The sequence below is a fragment of the Sprattus sprattus genome (genome assembly GCF_963457725.1).
Source record: "Sprattus sprattus genome assembly, chromosome: 8".
NCBI classification, from domain to species: domain Eukaryota; kingdom Metazoa; phylum Chordata; class Actinopteri; order Clupeiformes; family Clupeidae; genus Sprattus; species Sprattus sprattus.
In genome coordinates, this window is record NC_137927.1 from 3,998,944 (window position 1) to 4,025,372 (window position 26,429).

A 26,429-nucleotide genomic window follows, 5' to 3' on the forward strand; every position below is an offset into this window, starting at 1 on the left:
AATACCGTCCAATGGGAGTGCCTGTCGAGGAAATGGGCGGGATTGTTTGGCTTCTAGACCAGCAGCTGGCCGGACATCTGCGTGAGAGAGTTCACACCACAGTACAGAAATGTCCTTCGTAACCCTCGCGGAAAATTGTAACGAGATGAATGAGAAATGATAAACGAGCCCACCTGACGGTTCAGAAGAAAGTCCTGTCTAGCAAGAGTCTGACTGACGGTACTGTTAAGTGAGTATCTGAGAGTCGTGCTGGTCCTCAGTTTCCATTAGAGACTGTTCTAGTTTAGTCACCCCCAATTCAGCAGCACACGGTGTTCCCACTTGTGTTTTTTGTTTTGCACAGAGACGGTAGATACAGTGCAGAGGTCTTTGATTTGATAACAGGTTAAACAGTGCATGGCTCATTATGTTTTCTTTCTCGATTAACAAACTTTTGTTGGTTCTTCGTCACACTTTCGTTTTTGATGCTGCGGTACGGTCAGTTGCGGTCAAAATAATACCAGATCAAGAATAGCACATCAGAAATCCCCGCGGATTAGTTGCTTGTTTCCACGAGTCAGAAGTCAGTCATGGTTGTCATGGTTTCATATGATCCCTTGACTCTTGTCCTTCATATTAGCAGCTGTAAACTTCTGACCTCTTGACGCGCGCCGTGACATTAAACCATCCGCCCTTTAACAATAACCCATTTATCGTGGATCACGTACGGGCTCTGGTACTGAGGCCGTGTGACCGTCAAACAGAAGGAAGGGGAACACCACACGCTCCTGCGGTACAGCTGTCCGGGTGGCAGGGACTTCTCCCTCCCATAAGCACACTGTCGTCATGTAGGCCTTCTGCTGTTGTCCCTCCAGCGACTCTCCGTGCAGTTAGAGCCGTTTTACTAGCACAGTGCGGCAGTGATGACAGGAGACATAAACCTGTCTGATGTTTGGAGGAATGCTTTGCTTGCTGTCTGTCAGACAGTCTGTTACACACACACACCGTCAGGACATTGCTTTATGGGTTGTATCCTTGATTGGTAGATTTGCTTAACCATTGGTGCATTGAGATAAGCTTTTGGGAGTGGTTATGTCTATTGTGTCTCCTCTTTTTTCTCTCACTCTCTCTCACATAGTAGTGTTTCACCAGCACACCATGTGACCCCACATTACCATTTCCATTTCCATGATGGCAGTGTGTGTGTGTGTGTGTAATGTTTTTCTGTTGGCGTTTTTTCAGAAATGGACACTCCACTCCGTGGGGCTCCACCCACTCCTCCACTATCTCCTGCTCACTTTGACATTGGCCTGTCCCGTGCTCCCCACAGCCCCACCCAGCAGTCCCGACGGTCACAGCTCAATGCAGCCAGCAGGGTTGCTATGCCAACCGGGACTGACACACCCACCACTAGTTCTCCACAGCCCTCGCCACAGCACACTACAGGTGACCCAAATATGAGGACACACACACACACACACACACACACACACACACACACACACACACACAACACATATATGGGCCATTCTACCGAATTGATGCAAAGTCATGTCGGATATATTTTGAATTTTTGTATGGTTTATTCCCAAAACTTTGTCCGTATGTATATTGTACCATATCTAAAGTACACATATCTAGTAAAAGAACAGTCAAATTTTATATTGTATTTTCAGAATGTGTTGGAATGTTTTTCCTCTTCCAAAAATTGTCACTACCGAAACATCACATTTACTATAGTAAAAAAGTATTATTATTGACCTGTTCAAATTGTGTTTCCTTCCCTTCTCTGAAGAGTATTTTTTCAAATATTTCTTAAAGGTTTTCACAATGAAAACCATAGAAATTTATTTTTTACCAAATTTTCAAGTTCACTTTATCTGTTTCGGTAGTGACTGCACTGTTGGATGGATGTTCATTTCTCTCCCAAAATCATCCAAAAGGTGCTCTGGGCCGCCCTTTAGTCCACACAACACATTTATTTAAAAATTATGGGATTGAACTACTTACCATTTCATTTTGTCACTACCGAAATCATCTGGTCACTACCATATGTTTCGGTAGTGACTGTTTCGGTAGTGACAATTCTAGCTAACTTTAAGCATAAATAAAGAATTCTAGCAAGCACACGGCTTGCAAACACATCTTTGAAGAGGTGAACACACATACAAACATAAGATTTTCCATGAAACCCCAAAAGGTTTACTTAATTGAAGAAAACATGCGTTTCGGTAGTGACAATTCTTATGGTTACACGTCTATTTTCAGATTTTGGAACACATTTATATAAAAATTATGGGATTTAGCTACTAACCATTCAACCATGAGGGACAGAGATGCAGTGTCACTGCATGGTCAAAAATGCAGAGTCGTGGCTAAAACACAGGCTCAGCCAATGGACTAAAACACTTGTGTTTCGGTAGTGACATGAAAACTAGGGACATGAGTATAGTAAATTGATTTAAAAATTAAACCCACAATAAATCTAAATATTCCAATTTCTGTTTCAACCCAATCATAAAGATCTTTGAAATTAAATAATTGAAAAAAATCTAAAAAAATTGAAAAGTGTTATTTAAAGGCATTGAAATTTAGATGTCAGGGTAGGGGACAGCTACTTCCCAATAGAAAGTACCCTATAAATGATGATTTTGTATATATTTAGCTTATCACTATCTCATGTAATGCATTGGGTTTATATAGACCATAACATTTTCTAATTAAATATCTATGCCTAAATACCTAATTGTTTTGTAAATAGTTTTTATTGTTGAGGGACTGCATATTACACGAATTCGGTAGAATGGCCCATATATACAGTACTGTGCAAAAGTTTTAGGCAGGTGTGAAAAAATGCTGTAAACTAAGAATGCTTTCAAAAATGGAAGTGTTAACAGTTTATTTTCATCAATTCTTCATAAATTAACTAAATGCAGTGAAGGAACAGAAGAAAATTCTAAATTTAATCAAAATTTGGTGTGACCACCCTTTGCCTTCAAAATAGCATCAATTTTCCAGATACACTTGCGCACAGTTTTTGAAGGAACTCGGCTGGTAAATTGTTCCAAACATCTTGGAGAACTAACCACAGATCTTCTATGGATGTAGGCTTCCTAAAATGCTTCTGTCTCTTCATGTAAACCCAGACAGACTCGATGATGTAGAGATCAGGGCTCTGTGGGGGTCATACCATCACTTGCAGGACTTCCTGTTCTTCTTTAAGCTGAAGATAGTTGTTAATGACATTGGCTGTATGTTTGGGGTTATGTTCCTGCTGCAGAATACATTTGCCAATCATACGCCTCCCTGATGGTATTGCATGATGGATTAGTATCTGCCTGTATTTCTCAGCATTGAAGACTCCATTCATCCTGACCAAATTTCCAACTCCACTTGCGGAAATGCAGCCCCAAACTGGAAAGGAACCTCTACCATGCTTCACTGTTGCCTGCAGACTCTCATTATTGTACCTCTCTCCAGCCCTTCGGCTAACAAACTGTCTTCTTCTACAGCCAAATATTTCTAATTTTGACTCATCAGTCCAGAGCACCTTCTGCCATGTTTCTGCACCCCAGTTTCTATGTTTTCGTGCTTAGTTCAGTCACTTGGCCTTGTTTCCTTGTCGGGGTAGAGCTTTTTGGCTGCAACTCTTCCATGAAGACCACTTCTGGCCAGACTTCCCCGGACAGTAAATGTCTGTACCTGGGTACCACTGGTTTCTGCCAGTTCTGAGCTGATGCCACTGCTTGAAATCTTCCGATTTCGAAGGTAAATAAGCTTGATGGGTTTTTCATCAGCTGCATTAAGTTTCCTTGGCTGACCACTGCGTCTACGATCCTCAACGTCTTCTTCAAAAGAGCTTGAACTGCACATTTTGAAACCCCTGTCTGCTTTGAAATCTTTGTCTGGGAGAGACCCTGCTGATGCAGTATAACTACGTTGTGTCTTGTTGCTGTGCTCAGTCTTACCATGTAAATGGATAAAAAATAAACATTTATTGTTTACATTTTTCAAAGCATTCTTAGTTCATAGCATTTTTTCACACCTGCCTAAAACTTTTGCACAGTACTGTATATATATATATATATATATATATATATACAGCCGCGGAAAAAATTAAGAGACCACTTCAAAATTATCAGTTTATCTGGTTTTACTATTTATTGGTATGTGTTAAAGTAAAATGTACATTTTTGTTTTATTCTATAACCTACTGGCAACATTCCTACCAAATTTAAAATAAAAATATTGTCATTTAGATCATTTATTTGCAGAAAAATTACAATTGGTCAAAATAGCAAAAATGATGCAGTGTCTTCAGATCTCGAATAATGCAAAGAAAACAAGCTCATATTCATTTTTAAACTACACAATACTAATGCTTACACTTAGGAAGAGTTCAGAAATCAATATTTGGTGGAATAACCTTGATTTAAAATCACAACTTTCATGTGTCTTGGCATGCTCTCCACCAGTCTTTCACATTGCCGTTGGGTGACTTTATGCTACTCCTGGCGCAAGAATTCAAGCAGCTCGGCTTCTTTTCATGGCTTGTGACCATCCATCTTCCTCTTGATCACATTTCAGAGGTTTTTTATGGGATTCAGGTCTCGAAATTGGGCTGGCCATGACAGGGTCCTGATCTGGTGGTACTCATCCACACCTTTACTGGCCTGGCTGTGTGGCATGGAGCATTGCCCTGCTGGAAAAAACACTTCTCAGAGTTGGGGAACATTGTCAGAGCAAAAGGAAGCAAGTTTTTCTTCCGGGACAACGTTGTACTTTGCCTGGCTGAGGTTTGTAAAAGACCATAAGGATTGAAAAAGCGGACTGGAGGTTCTTCTAAGTTCGTCTTCTCTGATGAGTCCGATTTCACATTGGTGCAAGACTCTCTGGCTTGTAGGCCTCTCCAGGTCTCCGTCTAACCATCAGACGACCATGTGTTGGGCAAAGCTGAAAATTGGAATCATCAGAGAAGACGAACTAGAAGACCCTCCAGTCCGTTTTTTTCAATCCTTATGGTCTTTTACAAACCTCAGCCAGGCAAAGTACAACGTTGTCCCGGAAGAAAAACTTGCTTCCTTTAGCTCTGACAATGTTCCCCAACTCTGAGAAATGTTTTTTCCAGCAGGGCAATGCTCCATGCCACACAGCCAGGCCAGTAAAGGTGTTGATGGAGTACCACCAGATCAGGACCATGTCATGGCCAGCCCAATTTCGAGACCTGAATCCCATAAAAAACCTCTGAAATGTGATCAAGAGGAAGATGGATGGTCACAAGCCATGAAAAGAAGCCGAGCTGCTTGAATTCTTGCGCCAGGAGTAGCATAAAGTCACCCAACGGCAATGTGAAAGACTGGTGGAGAGCATGCCAAGACACATGAAAGTTGTGATTTTAAATCAAGGTTATTCCACCACATATTGATTTCTGAACTCTTCCTAAGTGTAAGCATTAGTATTGTGTAGTTTAAAAATGAATATGAGCTTGTTTTCTTTGCATTATTCGAGATCTGAAGACACTGCATCTTTTTTGCTATTTTGACCAATTGTAATTTTTCTGCAAATAAATGATCTAAATGACAATATTTTTATTTGAAATTTGGTAGGAATGTTGCCATAAGGTTATAGAATAAAACAAAAATGTACATTTTACTTTAACACATACCGATAAATAGTAAAACCAGAGAAACTGATAATTTTGAAGTGGTCTCTTAATTTTTTCCGCGGCTGTATATATACACACACACACACACACCATCCCTGACTGTCTCCATGCCAGTCCTGTAGCAGTTGATGTTTGAGTAGACCTGGCCCTGACCTGATCACATCACATCTATCACAGAGTCAGCTGCTGTCTTACTTACGCTCAGCTCACAAAACACACACACACACACATTCACATAGATCCAAACTCACATGGTCTATGCTCGGACACACACACACACACACACACACACAATCACACACACAATCACACCCATCCAGATTCACATGGCACATGCACAGGCACACTTATTCACATGAGCAGACACAATATGCAAACACATTAAATCACAAACAGCATGTGCACTTATAAGTAAGTATCACACACACACACACACACACACACACACACACACACACACACACACACACACACACACATACGCACACTCATGAGCAGTGTTTGTGTTTACTGTTGTTTACTCAGGTGTATGTATATGTGTTTGTCAGAGAATTAGTGTTGGTGTGTTGATTTGTGTGTTTCTGTAGACAGGTGAGGCTTTGTGTGTGTGTGTTACTTTATGCTTATCTGTGCATTCCTCTCCTTAGGTGAGGGTCTTACTGGAGACATAAGTTTACAGGAACTGGAGGAGAGAGCCAGAGCAGGAGAGGCTAAAGCACAGTCTGAGGTCAGCACAGACACACACAGACACACACAGACACACACACACACACACACACACACACACACACACACACACACACGCACACGCACACACTCTACATCTTCTCACATACACTCACGTTCACACTTGGACCCTCACACACACTCACACAGACAGGAAATGTGATTGTGACATTTCTCTGACCTTCCCAGATTTGTTTGTTTGGTGTGTTTGTTTGCCTTTGGCTGCTGAGCCGTGTTGGCATGTGTCTTTTCTTCTTGTGACAGGCACGTGAGGAAGTGTGTGATATAAAAATAGCTCTGTGTTGCCTGTGCCATTGTGTGTGTGTGTTTGTGTTTACAGAGCTTTATCCGCCAACTGGTATATCTCTGAGGAGGGAAAGTTGAGTTTAGTTTGCTGATGTGAATGTGAGGATACTGAGAGCTGTCATGGAGGACAGCTTACAAAGTTTATCTGTCTCATACACACACAAACACATACACACACACATGCACACACACACATACACAATAAAAGTTTCTGGTTAGTTTTGTATTGCTAGTCACCAGCTAAACTAGCCTGTTACCTAACTTGAGGTTAATATAACTTGGTATGGTAACAAAAGATGATCTCAATTGCATTGGAAGAGTGTTTTATTTTTTTCTAGTGATTTTCATCAGGGAATAAAATGACATTTTGGCACAGCCTACATGCAAAGTTTTGACCCTCAGAACTCAGGCAGGACTGCAACGACACACAACCACATAAACAATTGTTGCTGTAAACTCCCTCTGTGCCATCTGAGAATCCCTTTGCATTGAAGGGTCATAGAGATGCACAGATACAGACAGACCTACGTCTCGTGTCTCCAGCTCATTCCTTTTGCATATGCGCCATCCATTCCACAACGTCATATTTCTACACACGCTGTGCAAAGGGATTAGAAAGGTAGGTATAAATGTAGCTTTACAGTTCCCTCTGATGGGAGTGCAGTGACCCTTATTAGCCAGCAGGGAGAGGTGTAAAGCTGCTTTATCCACTTGTCGACTACAGTTCAGCTTCAGGCCATGAAGAATCGGGGCCCCTGATAAACAACACACACACTACCACCCACATAAACAAACAAACACACACACACTACCTCACACAGAGCCTCTGGTTATTATGTGGAAGCAGCTTTTATTTAATCTCTCGATAGAAATGAGTGATTTTGCCACCTAAATCCGCCCCCAGGTAAGACCAGGAAGATATTTAGAATAGAATAGAATATATTTATTTGTCATTGCACAAGTGCAACGAAATTGAGGTGGCAGCTCTCAGACTTCAGTGCTATTGAAAAACAAAAACAATACAAATATATACAATATAACTAAACAAATTTACACTATGAATACTCAGCTTAAGTAAAACAAGTTTAAAAAAAAAACACAAGACATATTACACATCAAAAGCATTGTTAAGTGCTATGATGGCTCTTGGATAGAAGCTGTTTCTCAGCCTGTCTGTTTTTGCTTTGATGGTGCGAAAGCGCCTCCCTGAGGGCAACAGTTCAAAAAGGTGGTGACCAGGGTGGATGCTGTGGGCCTTCCTGAGGCAGCGTGTTCTATAGATGTCCTCCAGAGGTGTCAGAGAGCAGCCAATGACTCTTTGTGCGGTGTTAATGACCCTCTGGAGTACCTGTCTTTCTGCTGCTGTGCAGCTGGCAAACCACAGCGAGATGCCATAGCTCAGCACTGACTCCACAGAGCAGCGGTAAAAGGACACTAACAGTTCCTGTTTTAATTTATTTTTCCTGAGTAACCTCAGGAAATACAGCCTCTGTTGTGCCTTTTTCAGCAGTGCATTGGTGTTGTGGTTCCAGGAAAAGTCCTCTCAATGTGAGCGCCCAGGAACCTAAAGTCTGATACCCTTTCCACTTGCTCCCCATTTATAACAATAGGCTGCATGTCTGATGTTTTCCTCCTAAAATCCTCCTACAGCTCTTTTGTCTTGGAGGTGTTGAGGACCAGATTGTTTAAGGTGCACCATGTCGACAGCCTTTGCACCTCCTCCCTGTATGCAGTCTCATCTCCTGAGATGAGCCCCACCACAGTTGTATCATCCACAAACTTAATGATGGCATTGCTCGGGTGGGTGGGGGTGCAGTCATGGGTATAGATGGTGTAGAGTAGGGGTCTCAACACGCAGCCCTGTGGGGAGCCGGTGCTGATGCTGAGAGCTGAGGAGAGATGGGATCCTACTCTAACCCTCTGGGAACGGTCTGTCAGGAAGTTTTTGATCCAGAAGCAGATTTGTTGTGAAAGCCCTAAGTCCATCAATTTTGTGACCAGTCTGCTTGGAATGATTGTGTTGAAAGCAGAGCTGAAGTCTAAAAAGAGCAGCCTAGCGTAGTTCCCTCTCTGTTCCACGTGTGTTCCAAATGATTGTGGAGGACTTCAGGCAGGGTGGAATCAAGCACTGGGATAGGGACTGATTGAAAATGTTAGTGAACACACCAGCCAGTTGGTCTGCACAGTCCTTCAGCACCCTCCCAGTCACACTATCTCAGTGGTGGTCCGTCAGGGCCTTCAAGGCCTTCTCTGCTGGCCTAAACATCATCAGAAAATAAATGTAATAAAATACATTTAATTTTAATATTTTCTTTTCATAAATATGTATTAAATTATTCCCCATAGTCCATTATCTTCATTTCATAGCTTCCAGCGTTGTTCATTTATGTTAGAGCTTTCATCCAATCATATTTCAGCTATCATGTGTTGCCACGCTCCAAGAAATATTCCCCGAGAACAGAAATCTTCCCTGAGGCCTTCAGAATTCACATTGAAGGCCCGTGTACATCTGATTGGTTATCACAACTGGCTGTTTCAGTTCATTTAAGTTGAATGAACTGAAACAGACAGTTGTGACAACCAATCAGATTTCGAGTTGGCGACATTGGGCCTTCTAGAAGGCCCGGAAGATTTCTTTCCTCGCGTTGAACGTGACACGTAAACGTCCTTTGATTGGATACTGAGGCAGACCGGTGCAGTGCTTCAGTGCTCAGTTTAGCTGGCTAATGCGAAAACGACGTACATCGGTTTCAATGCTTATTATGCTAGTTGTTTCAATTGGTAAGACTAAATATAATTACATTAACCAACTCAAATAAACAAGTTTACACCAACTTGATAATTCCAGTTTTTGATACCAAGGGCGTAACCATGGTTTAGACATTGGGGGGGGGGTCCACACAAAAACAAATGTGTTAAGTGCATTGCCTACAATTCTATATGAAAATTTGCACATTTAGAACAGTCCGAGGACTACATTGACCATTTGAATTCACATCTAAAGGAATTGTGTAATTTCTCCGAGACAGTGACTGCCCCTCCACTTTGTTTTGGTGAGTTGCTTACTGTTTACTGACCTTAAACACACCTACCAATTACAATGATGCTTTTCCAGTAGTAGCCTACTGTAGCAAATATGATAGCTTCCAATGGAAAAAGACTACATACCCAAATATTTTAATTAGAACAACTAATGCTGTACTTGAACAAATGACAGACTTTCTCCTTAATGAACATATATACTGCAAGAGGCTGCTCTTTCTTGAGATTAGCTTCAGCTTGCACACCTTGCATCCTACCAGACATATTGGCTGCCCCATTGTAGTTTTGACCTTGTTTGTGAAAGTGGGAGATTTAGGCGAATCAAAACATCTTTAGCTACACTAGCTATGTTTTCTCCAGTAGTGGATGTGACCTGATACAGGCCTATGTATTTATCTCTGGGCTGCAAGTTTTTATCAACAAAGCGCAGACAGAAGGACTCTTGCTCAACCCCTGCTGCATCCTGTGTGCCATCAATTATAAGGGAATACATGCGCTGAACTCTTCTTGTTAATTGTGTCAATATGAACTCGTGAATATGAACGTGTTCACAAAGTTGCACAGGCATTCTGAGGGTTTCTACCTTTTCCATTATAATGTGATATCATTTAATATCATTTTATGTAAATGGAACTATTTAAAGAAGAAGATTCAAGGTTTCTGGGGATGTTCTTTTTATGAAGCTAGGACAAAAACTCGCGGAGCTTCAAAGGCATATTGACAACAATAACAAACTCGTTTTATTTGCTTACATGTTTAGCTCGGTATCAAGTTACTTACTGGCTGGTCTAGTTTTCTCTGCTTTTTAGGTAACCTCAAATCCTCCATTAGGCCTACCCTATCTTACTTTCTTTGCGCTCTTTGCCACAGGAGGGGGGATTCACACACTTTAGTTTTTCTAAACAAACGGAAATAAATTGAAAATAAATAAGACATTACAAGAGACCGATCCATTGCAGGGTTCATAGAAGGAGAACACATAGATTACTTATTTTCTGCTGTATATTGGGGGGGACAGGTTGGTATTTTCTCAATATTGGGGGGGACACGGCCCCCCCAAAGAATGCGTGGTTACGCCCTTGTTTGATACAATTACAACGCCATTTTCAAGACGGAACTTTCAAGAAAAACTGGATATCGTGAGGATGGGAAGTTTAATGAAACTGCTTTGCAGGTGGGACAATGCGATGTTAAGTGGACAAACTTGTTAAAGCTCACATAGGCTACTTTCGGTGGACTTTGTAGACTAATCCCTGAAAATCGCCTTTTATTTTTAAGTTGTGACAGTAATATCCAAGCGATCATATAACTGAGAGTTTACTACTCTTAATGTATTGTTAATACGGATGTATTGATTTTAAATGCTCCGGAAATATTAATAAAGTCTGTTGTACTCGACTATGTTAAGGTGATTCAATGCTCACTTATACTGCCTTTCTGTATAAATATAATGGTTCGAGAGCCATGGCGTCGTAATGATGGTATTAGGAGGTGGATTCACTCAGTTTAACATCGTGTAGGACATCGCTGAAGGCCTAGTCGTGAAATGCACGGACCGCCACTGCACTATCTGGTCCAGCTGCTTTTCTTGGGTTCACAGCCCACAGAACACGCCTTACCTCCTGTGCCTGCACTGTCAGGGTGTGGCTGCATTGGTCTACTGGGAGTGGCGTGGTCACATCCGGTGTATCGACCTCAAAGCGGTTGAAGAAGCAGTTGAGCCCCTCAGCCAGCGAGTCATCACCGTCGGCTGCAGTTAGGTTGCTGGACCTGTAGTTGGTGATGTGTTGGACCCCTTGCCACACCTGCCGTATGTTGTTGCTGCTGAAGTGGTCCTCAATCCTCCTCTGGTATTCTGTCTTGGCCACCCTGATGCCCTTCCTCAGGTTGGCTCTGGCAGTCCTGTACTGTGCCTCATCCCCAGACCTGAAGGCGCCGCTCCTTTCCTTCAGCAGCACTGTGACTTCTTTTGTCATCCAGGGCTTCTGGTTAGGATACACCCGGATGCGCCTGTCCACCGTGACAGTGTCGACACAGTGTTTGATGTAGCCCAGAACAGCTGAGGTGTATACTTCCAGGTCCTGGTGCTGGAAGATATCCCAGTTGGTGGTTTCAAAACAGTCCTTCAGCTGCTGAGAGGCATCATCAAGCCAAGTCTTTATAATCTTTGTTGTGGGGGGGGCTTTTTTCTTAAGGGGGGTGTATGCCGGTAAGAGTAGCAGGGACATGTGATCAGACAAGCCAAGGTGGGGTAGCTGTGTAGCCCTATAACCATGCTTAGCCCCTGTTGTCAGAATGTGGTCACTGTGATCACAATCACTGTGATAGGGCCACTCTCAATAGTCGCATATTCTGCATCTACTACAGATCAACTACATATACTGGTTTCAGGATCATGATGACACTACTCTGTGCTATGGATGGAGTGCAGTATGACATGATGTTGCATGTCTTGTGTGCTTCTGTGTGTTCCTGCTTTGCTTCAACAATTTAACTAAAATCAGGTATTCTAAAACCTCACACGGCCAATCAGATGCTCTCGCTGTTTACCTGAAAACACACACTCACTCACACACACATACACACACACACCACTCACATATATGTGGCGAGTCAGATACTCTCGCTGTTAACATGGACACACATATACACACACACACAACCACACACATACATATAGTCTTGCATTCCCGTATCTGTGATAAACCTAATGCTCAGTGATTGGCTGGGATGTTGAAGAGACTGACTGTGATTCGCTGTGCATGACCTTGTGCCTTGGCAGATGGGGAGATACTACCTGCAATTGGCCGAGCAGGAGGAGGATGAGGTGAACAGTGTCACCGCGGTAACGTGGCTTCTGCAGGCGGCGAAAAATGGGCGGAGGGATGCAGTGAGGCTCCTACAGCGGTGCCTCAGCGAAGGGAGGGGTGAGACACACACACAGACACATATTTACACACAAACATACACATATACACACACACACACACAGGCACGTGCACAGATAGACCCCTAGTAGTGCTCAAGCACCAGCCCTTGTGCCTTGGTTGAGAAAAAGTGCCCTTTTTGCTGGAGCTCAATTTTGTTTTCATTCATCAATATTTTTAAAATACAAATCGTCACTCTGTCATCAATTTCCCCGAATGTGTTTTGATATCTGAGGGGGGCATTTATTTGAGTTCTTGTGAGAATTTCGCCCGACATGCTCCGCGGGATAGACATAGAACACATATTTTATGCCTTTGCTCCGTGGTGCTCACAAGCCCCCGCCGCGCCCCTCCCTCCTCATCCCCCACATCAGTGCTGAGTGCTAGGCAAAACCGGTGCAGCCTACTTCTTCACTGACCTGCAGCATCAGACAAACAGGTAATGACGGTGTTTGTGCAATCCCCCGACGTTGTTTGTTATAAATTAACAACAACATTAGTGCCGCTGAAAACATTACGTCTGAAAACATAACTGGTCCGACGTTTCCTTAAAAAATAAACGAACAGCTAACTTGATTTCAAAGCATTATCCAGCTGTTTACTGACGTTTGTCATGTTTAATTACATTATTTGTCTGAAAGTGTATCTTTTGTGTTGTATAAATGCCGTTTAAACAATTTCGAAAGTATGTTGAAATTATGTTTATAATTGTCACGAGAATTCACAGCTAATTGCAGGTAAACTTTGCTAGCTCTCGGTGTCGTGCTATCCTTGACCCACATTGTTTAACGTGATATTTGTGTATCTCTTCGTTTTGCCTGTTTTACAACGATCAAACTTGTATGAGTAATTGCAGAGGGTGAAAAAGAGTAAAATAAGGGAAATGGAAGCTAGCTGTCTAATCCTGTCAAGAGGAAACACAGGTTGAGAACAGCATAATGAGTGTAATGCTTGTAACGGATCCCCGTATATAGTGGCGTGAACTTACTGCTGGTGAAATCGTTCTTTTATTTTCTCCCTTCTTCGTTATACATTCAATAAACTGTCAAACTATCACCACCGTAAGAGCTATGGCCTCATACGGGTCCATTAAACTTTTCACAATGTCCGTAACTTAATCTGTAGCCGTACTGAGAAGTTCACATTAAAACATAAACAAATCTGCGATACCTTTTTAACCTTGTCACAATAAAAGTCCTAATTATCTATAAGCGAGAATGTGGCATAAAACATCGATACATTCTTTAAACATTAGATTATTATTTAGGCACACATTAAAGATCAATAAGTCAAATATAAAACAGGCAATCAACTCAAAATAATAGTCCTTCTATGAGGCTATTTACAATGCTGCTTATGCTTTTACCTTCAGAAAACAGTACAATTATTATCCACAACATTGATTTATCTCATTCACAAAATTTGCAGCATAATGCAAAAAAAAACAGACTCAAGAAGCTAATATATAAGTTGAAACTATCCTTCTGTGTTTTTTTAATTTATTATTATTATTCTTAATTTCATAAATAATTTTGGCGATGGGTGCCCTTTTTTTTTTTTTTGAGCACCTGCCCCCCAAAATGTCTGTGCACGTGCCTGCACACACACACACACACACACACACACTCACACACACACACACACACACACACACACACACACACACACACACACACACACACACACACACACACACACACACACAAACATATACACACAAATACACAAACACACAGATACACAAACATTCACACACACATAAACATAGATACAGATACACAAACATCAAACATATACACATGCACACATATATACATGCATACGCACATATACACATACACAGATACTCATACAAACAGATTCACATATACACATAAACACATATACACATACACACAGATACACAAACATACACATCTACACAAACATACACACACTAACATATACACAGATACAGACACACAAACATGGACACATATGAAATCACGCATCCACACACATCCAAAGGTCATTTTAAAACACTGAAAGGGCTTTGCGCTCTGGCCTGGCTGACGCTCTGTTTCCAGTGGTGTGTGTAATGGTGTAGTTTGGCTGGACTGCATTTATTTTTAAAGGGCCAGAGGTTGAGATTACCGGCTAACATCTACACCTACACTTACACCTACAAGTGTAGGGCATGGCCGAGGTGTAATATGCATGGCCAGTCAGGTTTCTGTGCTTACGCACACGCATAGACACACACACACACACACACACACACACACACACACACACACACACACACAATCATTATTTGGTAGCTGGGTGGCATAGCAGCCTTTTTAGGAGTCCTTGATCCATGGGATTTTAAACGTCAACGTCTCTCTCCTTGTTTCTCCCTCTCTCACTCATTCACTCACCTACACTAACACACTGTGTAGTCATACACATACACACACACATACACACACCGACACCGACACACACACACACACCCAGAGGAGATGATCTCCGGTGTGCAAGGTGCTTGTACTCTCAGGGTGTCAGGTCAAATAACCTGTAAACCTGAGTGGAGTCCCTTGAACTAAGAATACATTTTTTAACAGAGGTCAAATGGCACACTGGCACACACACACACACAGCAGATGTAGGGCATGTCTGGTGAAGAGATGGGATTCTACTTAGGCCACACACACACACACACACTCACACACACACACACACACAAACATGTCTGTGCTCATTCACTCACTCAGTCACCAACTAGTGTGAACACACAAACATTCTCAAACACATACACAAGTTCTCCTTTTACACACATACACATACACTCCCTGTCATTCTCGCTCACACACACTCTCTCACTCTCCTAGCTGTTTGGACTCTCTACTGTGTTCAGATGAGTGATGGTGGCTTATCTGACCTGACCAGTTTGTGTGTGTGTGGGTATGTGTGTTTGTTTTGTATGTTGTGTGTGTGTGTGTTTTGTGTGTCTTGTGTGTGTCTAGGCATCACTGCGGAGAACAGGGAGGATGTGCGTAGTCTTGCTCTGGAGTCTCGCTTTGAGAGGAGTGTGAGGAAGGCAGCTCTTCTCATGTACTGGAGACTCAACCCAGAGAAGAAGAACAGCATCACTGGCACAGAACTACTAGAGAACGCCACACACATCAACACTGAGACAGGTCCACACATACACACACACACACACACACACACACACACACACAGATACAGACACACAGATACTGTTCGACCCTGGCGAGTCTAGGCCCCGCCCTGTAGTATGTGCATGCCTGTTCTGTCTTCTTATTGCAGGTGATTGGAAACAGGTGTTGCAGGTGATGGGAGACAGGTGTAGCGGTGATTGAATGGGCTCCAAAAGATCAGCCGGCAGTCGAGAGAGCTTTGGGTTCCCCTGCATTTGTGTATATTGGATAAAGATTGGATTGAGGAGTATCGGTGGATTGGATTGTGGATTGTTGTCGGCGCTGCTTTAACCTTGTACTGACTTTACTTACATTACATCTTTTGTTTCTATTTCACAACACTGAAATTCACCACACGTTTGCTTATGATTACTAGATAACTATATATTTGTAACCTTTAATAAATAACTTATATATATTATTATTATTATAAAGTCTGCGTGGCCTCCCCTTTGTGTTGGTGCCTTGAGCCGGTTACGTAACACTTGGGGGGTCGCCGAGATTTTTTCCGGAATCAGATAACACAACTTGTTCTTCCACTCATTGGGAAAGTATAGTAAAGGAAAGTATATGGTTGTCATTGCTTTTTTTTAGATCGAAATGTGGCTGTTTTGTGCTGACGGGCATTATACTGCCGGTACAGCTGGAGAGACCGTGGAAATTGGGGAGACGCACGCGGAAAATTGTAAGTTGTAAACTGGTTTTTGTTTTCGTTGGGTTGCCGAAGAGAAGGGAAGAAAGTCACGATTGAGAGTGATGCAGCTGGCTCTCGCTGCAAGGGACTGTAGGACTGTGGTTTCAGATAGATGCGGGGCTGCTCAAGTCGTGGCGTTTTGGGTTATTGGGTGGATCATCTGCACCTGCGCTTGATTACGGGTTGTGCGCTATCGCGTCTGAGCATCATTAAAAAGACTTGCGATGGAGGGAATGGCAGAGTTCTTCAAGTCTCGACAGAGATTTACTTGGAAGGGCTAACAAAAAATCAGTTGCGTGTAGTGGCAGAACATTATAAAGTCCATGAAACGGTGCCTAAAGATCTTAAAAAAACAAGCGCTAAAGGAAGGAGTGAGGCAAAGGTTAGTAGAGATGTCTATATTAGCTGTAAGCTCGTAGCCTCTACAGACCACAACGTCTACTCCAAATCACTCAGATTCAGGTTCACCTTCGAGGGGAAGTGCCTTAAGTTTGGAACAGTAAGTAGAACTGCTGAGGATGCAGAACAAACAGAAGCAATTTGAAGCAGATTTGCAGTATAAGCATAAGGCAACTGAGCAGGCAACAGCAGCCCCGTTGCGTCAGTCGGTCCGCGTCGAAAAGAGCGTGCAGGTGAATATCACAGTCCCTGGTGGTTCAGGATGTGAGGTGCCTGGTCCCTCTGGAGAAGGGCATGGTGTCTTTGAGTCCCTTGATGGGCATGTCGGGGAGGGTTATTCTTCATGCATTACTGATGGCTTTATTTCGTTTGTAGGGAGCGCGGAAAAGACGCCTGTTAAAATTTTTTAAGACACTGGGGCTACAGAGACGTTCGTAGCTGAATGCGTTCTTCCGTTTTCTGTTAAAACTAGCACGGGAGAATGTGTTCTAATTCGGGGCATGGGAATGCATACCATGTCTGTTCCCCTGCATAAGATCGTGCTGGGTTCGGATCTTGTGAAGAGGGAAGTAATTGTTGGGGTTTGTCTGGCGTTACCTGTGCCAGGAGTACATGTGATTCTGGGTAATATTGTGGCTGGGCACCGGGCATGGCCAAGTGGGCCAGCACCACGGGTAGGATCAACTGAGAAAATAGAGGCCATTAAACCTGATCTGGATAGTGTCACTGCGTGTGTGGTGAGTTGTGTGAAAAGACGCGCAAAATCTGAGAATTCTCAGAAAATCGGAATGTGTACAGGATTCAGCGTGTTGTTCCTCATCGTTCAATTGATCCCTCCTTGCTGTGATGCGTATATTAGTCATTATGGGGTTAACCTTTGTCATCGCCCTCGAATGCACATTCAGATTCTCCTGTCAAGGAAATAAAGTAGCCAGTTCTAGGTCGAGGCCCCGCCCTGTAGTATGTGCTTGCCTGTTCTGTCTTCTTATTGCAGGTGATTGGAAACAGGTGTAGCGGTGATTGAATGGGCTACAAAAGACCTGATCTGCCGGCAGTCGAGAGAGCTTTGGGTTCCCCTGCATTTGTGTTTATTGGATAGAGATTGGATTGAGGAGTATCGTTGGATTGGATTGTCGTCGGCGTTGTTTGTTTTGCTTTAACCTTGTACTGACTTTTCATTACATCTTTTGTTTCTATTTCACAACACTGACATTCACCACACGTTTGCTTATATTTACTAGATAACTATATATTTGTAACCTTTAATAAATAACTTAATAAATAACTATAAATTCTGCGTGGCCTCCCCTTTGTGTTCGTGCCTTGAGCCGGTTACGATACAGATACACACACAAACATACACACACACACCCACCAACACACACACCCACACAAACATAAACATACACACACACATGCACACACATGTTAATGTAATGTCTCTCTTTGCCTGTAGATGGCCCTGCTATCCAGGGGCCTCTCTCCACATCAGCTCTACGACAGAGGAAAGTGCTAGAAGGCCTGATCTCCACCGAATGTGAGTGTGTGTGTGTGTGTGTGTGTGTAGCAGATCACTTTGCGGTAAATTAGATGGGTTTCCCACACACCAATATAGAGATGAAGTTGGATGCATCACAAATGAAGATAAATGAGTGAGTGGGCATTACTAATGCTGTTGAAATCACTAAAATATTCTTGCCCACTTACCAAATGGACGCACATTTGTGTGTGTGTGTGTGTGTGTGTGTGTGTGTGTGTGTGTGTGTGTGTGTGTGTATGTACCAGGAAACTGCTGCTGTGGTTATTATAGGCATGACATTTATTATAGGCATGACATTCATCATAAATTGCAAATAGGTGGTGTAAACTGGTCTCAGTGACGTAACTGGAATTACTAATAATGTCACTAATACGTCATAACTCCTGTTCCCAGAAAAAACACAGGTCAGCTCAGTTTGAGGCGATGCACGGAACAAAAAGAAAATGAGGAGAAATGTTGATGATGTGAAACTATAGATCAGTACAATTAGTCTTTTCACCAAGCATGAGATAGAAGAAATGCACAGTTTGGTCCACATCTGACGGAGAAAGCTTTTAGTGAACCCTGTAAAGAGACTAGATGGAGAGCTTTTAGTGAACCCTGTAAAGAGACTAGATGGAGAGCTTTTAGTGAACCCTGTAAAGAGACTAGATGGAGAGCTTTTAGTGAACCCTGTAAAGAGACTAGATGGAGAGCTTTTAGTGAACCCTGTAAAGAGACTAGATGGAGAGCTTTTAGTGAACCCTGTAAAGAGACTAGATGGAGAGCTTTTAGTGAACCCTGTAAAGAGACTAGATGGAGAGCTTTTAGTGAACCCTGTAAAGAGACTAGATGGAGAGCTTTTAGTGAACCCTGTAAAGAGACTAGATGGAGAGCTTTTAGTGAACCCTGTAAAGAGACTAGATGGAGAGCTTTTAGTGAACCCTGTAAAGAGACTAGATGGAGAGCTTTTAGTGAACCCTGTAAAGAGACTAGATGGAGAGCTTTTAGTGAACCCTGTAAAGAGACTAGATGGAGAGCTTTTAGTGAACCCTGTAAAGCAGGGGTATCCAATTAAAATTCTAAGGGGTCTAGTTTCAAAACATTTCCTCAAGCTTGGGTCCGGTCACATTTTTTATGACCGTTGATTTCACTGCATGTGTTTCATGTACCAACAGTCAAGGTGTGCATTATGATTCAGGGGCATATTTAGCCAATATAAGTTATTTCGTCGCTAGTAGTATCAGTGTCTGTTTGGTCAACAACTGACTATCAGATCAAATGAAGGTCTACATTTCAATAATATTTCAACAGTGTTTATTGTGTTTTTCCATATTAACATTACACATAGTGTCCAGCATATTCCCTAGCAAAGTTTCAGCTACAGCGCTCATGCACTCGTTTGCTCGTTGTTGGGCAGTGAATGAATTAGTCAGGATGATGATACCTTTCTCTTCTTAGAGCACGCCTTATTTCTCCTCAACCGCGAACTGCAATGAATCTTGCTTTGCTTTCCTTCTTAACTCACACGCACTCTTTTCTTCAGTCAATTTGTCTGCAGCTCGTGCGTCCACCAGTCTCACAGCTTGCAGCTTTAACAGCGAGCCCGTGCTGAGTAGAGTAGGCTATCATCTGATTGGCTACTGGCATTATAAAGTTTAAACAAAAACATAGCCTACCATAAATTATGGTTCATTTAATGTATTTAACAGGTTTATAAAAGTCACCCAAACATCAGTTGTTAAAACCGCTTGGTCAAAATTATAATTATTATTATTTTTTTTTGGATTATTGTTTTTTTTTTTTGCAATTGTGTCTCGGGTTGTGTCTTGGTCCGGAGACGATGTCAGTTGGGTCCGGACCTGGACCGCGGCCCGCCTATTGCCGACCCCTGCTGTAAAGAGACCTGATGGAGAAAGCTTTAAGTGAACCCTGTAAAGAGACAATCAGGTTTACCTCTGTAACTAGCACACAGGGCTTTGGAAACTGCAACATTTTCATTTTTAAATTTCAAATCTGACACTGAGAAGTAAATCACCTTTTGTGTGTGTGTGTTTGGTGTGCGTGTGTGTTTGTGTGTGTGTGTGTGTGTGTGCACGCGTGCGTGTGTGCATGTGTGTGTGTGTGTGTGTGTGTGTGTGTGTGTACCAGGTCAGTGTGTGCATGTGGAGGACTTCGTTGAGAACACTAAACGCTATGCGCTGGGCGTCGCCCCCTCGGCAGCATTAGACGGCGCCACGGGAGACTATGATGATGATGATGACGAAGAGCCAGTGAAGAACCCAGACCAGCTGCCCCTGCACCAGAAGGTACTCGCAGTCACACACACTTTCATAGACACACACACACACACACACACACACACACACACACACACACACACACACACACACGAACACACAAATACAGGCATACATACACACATACACACACACACATAAACAGACACATGCATGGAAACACACCCTCCCCCTTCTTTTTACACACACACACACACACACACACACTTATCACTTACTCATGTTCTCCTATAACTCTGAGTTCTTTCGCTGGACTCCTAGTTTCCAGCATACACACTCACTACCCACACTCATCACTTCATCAGAATCACTTCCACATTTCTCCTCTCTTCTCTCACCATTTTACTCTCTACCCCTCCTATCCCTCTCTCACTCCTTCTGTCTCTCTCTCTATCTGTTATTTCTATCATGCAGAGGTTAACACACACAAATTTCTGTTGGACTCAAGGCATCAAGAACAAAATTTCGTATTGGTTAGGTGTGTGTGTGTGTGTGTGTGTGTGTGTGTGTGTGAGTATGTATGTGTGACAGATATACGTATGCTCTGTTTTTTGTTTCCAATAGATGGATATTTCCCTTTGACTTTGTCTTTCTATCTGTTTATCTCTCGGCCTATCAATCTATCTATCTGTCTATCTCTGTTTATCTATCTGTCTATCTATCTGTCTCTATCTATCTATCTATCTATCTATCTCTGTCCATCTATCTATCTATCTATCTGTCTATCTCTGTCTATCTATCTGTCTATGTCCCTTCCATCTGTCTTTTTTTAAATTTGTCATTCTGATTTAAAACTAAACTCCTGGTCCTTCTTTTTCATTCTACTTCTCTTTCTTCCCTCCTCCTCTCTACCCCCTCTCTCTATCCCCCTTTCTCTATCCCTCCTCCTCTCTATCCCCCTTTCTCTATCCCCCTCTCTCTATCCCCCTTTCTCTATCCCCCTGTCTCTATCCCACTTTCTCTATTCCTCCTCCTCTCTATCCCCCTCTCTCTATCCCCCCTCCTCTCTATCTCCCTCTCTCTATCCCCCTCTCTCTATCCCCCTTTCTCTATCCCCCTCTCTCTATCCCCCTTTCTCTATCCCCCTGTCTCTATCCCACTTTCTCTATTCCTCCTCCTCTCTATCCCCCTCTCTCTATCCCCCCTCCTCTCTATCTCCCTCTCTCTATCCCCCTCTCTCTATCCCCCTTTCTCTATCCCCCTGTCTCTATCCCCCTTTCTCTATTCCTCCTCCTCTCTATCCCCCTCTCTCTATCCCCCTCTCGGTGTCAGGTGTTGAAGTTTCCGCTGCACGCTGTGTTGGAGATCAAGGAGGTGCTGATCGACTGGGCCTCTCGCGCCGGCATGCAGTGGCTCAGCGCCCTGATCCCAACGCACCACGTCAACGCCCTCGTCTTCTTCTTCATCATCTCCAACCTCACGCTGGACTTTTTCCTGCTGGCCGTGCCCCTGGTGGTCTTCTACCTGGCCTTCGTGTCCATGGTGATCTGCACGCTGCGCGTCTTCCAGGACAGCCGCGGCTGGGACAACTTCCGCGTGCTCACCTCGCTGCTGGCCCGGTTCGAGCCGGGCCTGGACGTAGAGCAGGCCGAGTCCAACTTCAGCTGGAACCACCTGGAACCACACCTCTATTTCCTGCTCTCCGCCCTCTTCCTGGTGCTGGCCTTCCCATTGGCCGATGAGGCCTGGGTGCCCTGTTCGGAGCTGGCTGCCATGGCGATCTTCTTCACCGTCAGCAGCTACCTGAGTCTGCAGCCCATTGCTCAGCCCCTGGCTCGACACGCGCTATTTGCCCAGGTTGGCATTGCCCTCTGCACACTGGCCAACACGCATGTCGGCGGTTGGCTGGGCAGGCTAATGGGCGGGACCTGGCTTAGTGTGCCGCTTAGTGATATGGCGACGCTAAACGTGGGCGTGCCCTGCCTGCTCTACGGGTACCTCCTGAGCGTGTGCGGGCGCATGGTGTCTCTGCGCGGGTTCCGTGGGTTCTACTGCGTCCTGCTTCCCTACCTGCTCTGCTTCGTGTGGGCGGAACTCGCCGGCACCCTTCTAGAACATTCCTCCCCCATTGGGCTGATGCGCACGTGCATGGGCTACCTGCTCTTCCTCTTCGCCCTGCCCGTGCTAGCCCTGGGGGTCGTGGCCGGCGTGGCCGTGCAGCTGGCCCAGTGGTTCCTGTCCCTGGACGTGGCCAAGATGTCCGTGACGGTGTGCCTGTGCGGGTGCCCGGTGCTGCTGCGCTGGTGGACTCGCTTTAGCGTGTCTCCGCTGGCCGTGCTGCGCTCGCTGCGACGGAGCAGCCTGGTCAAGCTCATCCTGGTGTGGATCAGCGCGCTGGTGCTCTTCTGCTGGCTCTACCTGTTCCGCAGCGAGGGCATGAAGGTCTACAACTCCACCCTCAGCTGGCACGAGTACGGAGAGCTCTGCGGGCCCAGGTCAGAAAGATGTCTACTCCCATTTGCCATTTAAGATAAGGTCACATAGAAATAAATATTTATTGTGGTTGAATCGATGTTCGAATTGATGTTCTTCCTGTCTTCTGTCTGTAAGTGTGTAATTAGATTAGCTGATAAAATATCAACAACCCCACCTTAAAGACCTGTTAGTGCTGTGAAGTGTGTTCTGCCTTTAATCTGTTCTGTTCTGTTCTGTATGTGTGTGTATGTGTGTTTGTTTGTGTGTATGTCTGTGTATGTGTGTGCATGTGTGTGTGTGCGTGTGTTTGTGTGTGTGTTCTCAGGGCATGGCGTGAGAGCAGTATGGCTCAGACTCAGGTCCTCTGCAGCCACCTGGAGGGCCACCGCGTCACCTGGACCGGGCGATTCCGCTACGTGCGCGTCACCGATCTGGAGAACGGAGCGCAGGCGTTGGTCAACATGCTCCCGGGCCCCGTCGCCAACTGGCTGCGTTGTTTCTACGGCGACGAGTACCCGCCATGCGAGGAGCCGGTGCCTCCGCGGCCCATCCCCTCCGACGCCATCCCGCCCGACCCGCTGTGTCGCATCAAGCCCCTCGCCAAGCACAGTTGCCACCTCAAACGCTACGACCGCCTCAAGATGGAGGTGACGGTGGGGATGCCACGCGGCGACGGCATGAACGAGGACGACGCCACCAAGGACATCGTTCTTCGTGCGAGCGACGAGTTCCGCGTGGTTCTGCTGGCGCTGCACTCGGGCAGCCTGCTGGAGTTCAGCACGGTTCTGGAGGGCCGGCTGGGCAGCAAGTGGCCCGTGTTTGAGCTGAAGGCGCTGCGCTGCCTGAACTGTGGCTCTGGCGCCAACCCCGCCGTGCCCGCCGGGCGTCAGCTCAAACTGGAGCAGGACTGGCGCGCGCGCCTACGCCACGCCCTCGCCTTCGCCTTCCACTTCCTGTTCCACCCGCTGCTCTCTGTCCGCGGCGAGGCTGAGGGGCGTGCCGGCGCCGTGACGACAGAGCTGCAGGTATGAAGGTGGGGTGGAGGAGGTTGTCATGGGAGATCGTTAAGAGGTTTGGAAAGACAGAGGAAATGTTTACAAACATTTCAATCACACTACAGTGTCCTGGTTGCAGGTATTTAGTGTTAAAACAGTGGTAACACTGCTGTGTGTGTTTGTTTGCGTGTGTGTGTGTGTGTGTGTGTGTATTTGTGCATGCATGTGTGCATGCATGTGTGCGTGAGTGAGAAAGCAATGACAAAATTACACTATGATGAGAGTGTGCAATAGCTACAATAGCTTATAATGGTATTCAATAAATATACAATGAAGAAATCAGTGTATGGCAGCCTTGAAACTAAGAATATTTCTTTGTTTATGTGTGTCTGTGTATCCGTGTGTGTGTGTGTGTGTGTGTGTGTGTGTGTATGTGTGCTGTATGTCTGTGTGTTAAATTGACTGGTTAAGTCTATGGTCTGATCCTACCAAAGAGGTTGGGACCTTGTGCCTTTCATATAAAGGCTAGGTATACTGAATGGTACAATATAACTGTTGTTTAAGTGCCATCATGTAGTCATAATTAACCTAATTATGTTTTATTAGAAATGAGTAGGGTGGTGTGGAACCTGGCCTTGAGCTGTTAAGTTAAGATTTGTTTACTTGTTTAGACTTTCCAAACCCCTGCATTTACCCAGAAAGCAGCTGTATAGACAGAACTAGCCTTGATCAGGACAGGCTTCATCAGATCCGTACCACATCTAGGTCTTACCCGTCCAGACACGAGCGAGATCGAGGTTGTATATGGGCCAGAGCTAGATAACAGCAAGATCAAGGTCATATATGGGCTAGGATTCAGCTGCTGTTAATGCAGGGAGTTAAAAAAAGGTGTTGAACAGAGATTTGCCTTTGTATCACGTCAGGAAACATCTCAATGGTCCCCCTTAAACACTCAGCACACAGACACACTACACTCAGCACCACACACACACACTACACTCAGCACCACACACACACACTACACTCAGCACCACACACAAACACACACACACACACATACACACACACACACACACACTACACTCAGCACCACACACACACACACTCAACACCACAAACACACACACACTACAGTCAGTAAACACACACTGCACCACACACACACATGACAGTCAGTAAAAACACTCAGCACCACTTACACACCCTACCGTCAGTAGAAACACACACAGCTGGTCTGTCGATAATGACTGAAACACTAGTCATGTCATTGTTTCACTGTAGCCTCTACAAACAAACCCCCCCCCCCACACACACACACACACACACACACATTAAAAATGTATCCATGAGCTGGACTCTAATTTCATGATTGCCTTGTCAGTGTCTGTTTGGTGGGCCATCTCCACAGGATATGATGTTATTGCTGTAATGCACCAGTCTGACCAATAAAAATAGCCAGTAGCCACTTCCTGTTCTTCTTTCATTATGCATTTGCATCCCCTTCACACAGCCCTCTGTTAGGAGTGACCCTGCTTACCTCCTCGTACCAGTTTGTGGTTATATCACCCGGAAAACCTTGCATTCATTTCAGAGGCCACTCTCAGTGGAATAACCCTAACATACACCTGTTCCACATGCCCAAGCGAAAGTAGATATGACTCTAAGCAAATGCTGACATTTGGACTCTATTAACTGCCATAATGCCAGGCAGCTAAATGTTTCATCATTGTAACCGAGTCTGCCATTGATTTCAAGAAAGCATAGACGTGGCTCAGGTTTCAGCTATTCTTCACTGATGATGATAATGACCATAGTGATGACGGTGATGATGACGACGATGACGACGATGGCGATGACGATGATGATGATGATTATTCAACACTAACTTCTCTGACCTGCTGTATAGTTGCCTAAAGCCACAGCAGCAGAACACCAGTCCTTATACTCAAACCATTTCGACAAGGCTTAAATCAGCCTCAATTTTACTCAAAACCTCAATGTTCAATGTGTACCACACCACAAATGAAACATTGTAAAGCATTTTCTAAATGTATTCCTCAGAAATAACCAAGTATTTTCACAGCCTGGTCTGGAGAAGAAATGGTCTCTACACACCGTAGGCACCTACACTTCTTGCAACAGGCTTCTTCACGTCATACAGGTTAATTCACATGACCCCAAGTAGTCTGTGAGCATCTCAGCCATAACCACTGGCTCGTTTTTTTTACAGTGGCCTCAGACAACTCCTTAAAAATTCCTTTGAGTGACCGTCCTCAA

At 44.3% G+C, this 26,429-nt stretch overlaps 1 protein-coding gene across 1 annotated transcript; it reads left to right on the forward strand.

Moving 5' to 3' along the window:
- The first annotated feature begins 90 nt into the window (after positions 1 to 90).
- On the forward strand, positions 91 to 25,581 carry wfs1b (Wolfram syndrome 1b (wolframin)). Its single transcript, XM_080843222.1, has 9 exons — positions 91 to 229; positions 1,222 to 1,425; positions 6,292 to 6,371; positions 12,501 to 12,645; positions 15,633 to 15,806; positions 18,380 to 18,460; positions 20,594 to 20,751; positions 22,015 to 23,177; positions 23,483 to 25,581. Exons 2-9 carry the CDS (start codon positions 1,224 to 1,226, stop codon positions 24,186 to 24,188), a joined length of 2,709 nt encoding a protein of 902 aa, XP_080699348.1. The 5' UTR covers positions 91 to 229; positions 1,222 to 1,223; the 3' UTR covers positions 24,189 to 25,581.
- The last annotated feature ends 848 nt before the right edge of the window (positions 25,582 to 26,429 follow it).

Excerpts from the sequence above, each read along its gene's own strand:
- wfs1b (XM_080843222.1), top strand. The coding sequence starts at position 1,224 with ATGGACACTCCACTCCGTGGGGCTCCACCCACTCCTCCACTATCTCCT. Across the intron at positions 6,372-12,500 it reads AGGCTAAAGCACAGTCTGAG|ATGGGGAGATACTACCTGCA; the intron begins GTCAGCACAGAC and ends GTGCCTTGGCAG. Across the intron at positions 12,646-15,632 it reads GTGCCTCAGCGAAGGGAGGG|GCATCACTGCGGAGAACAGG; the intron begins GTGAGACACACA and ends GTGTGTGTCTAG.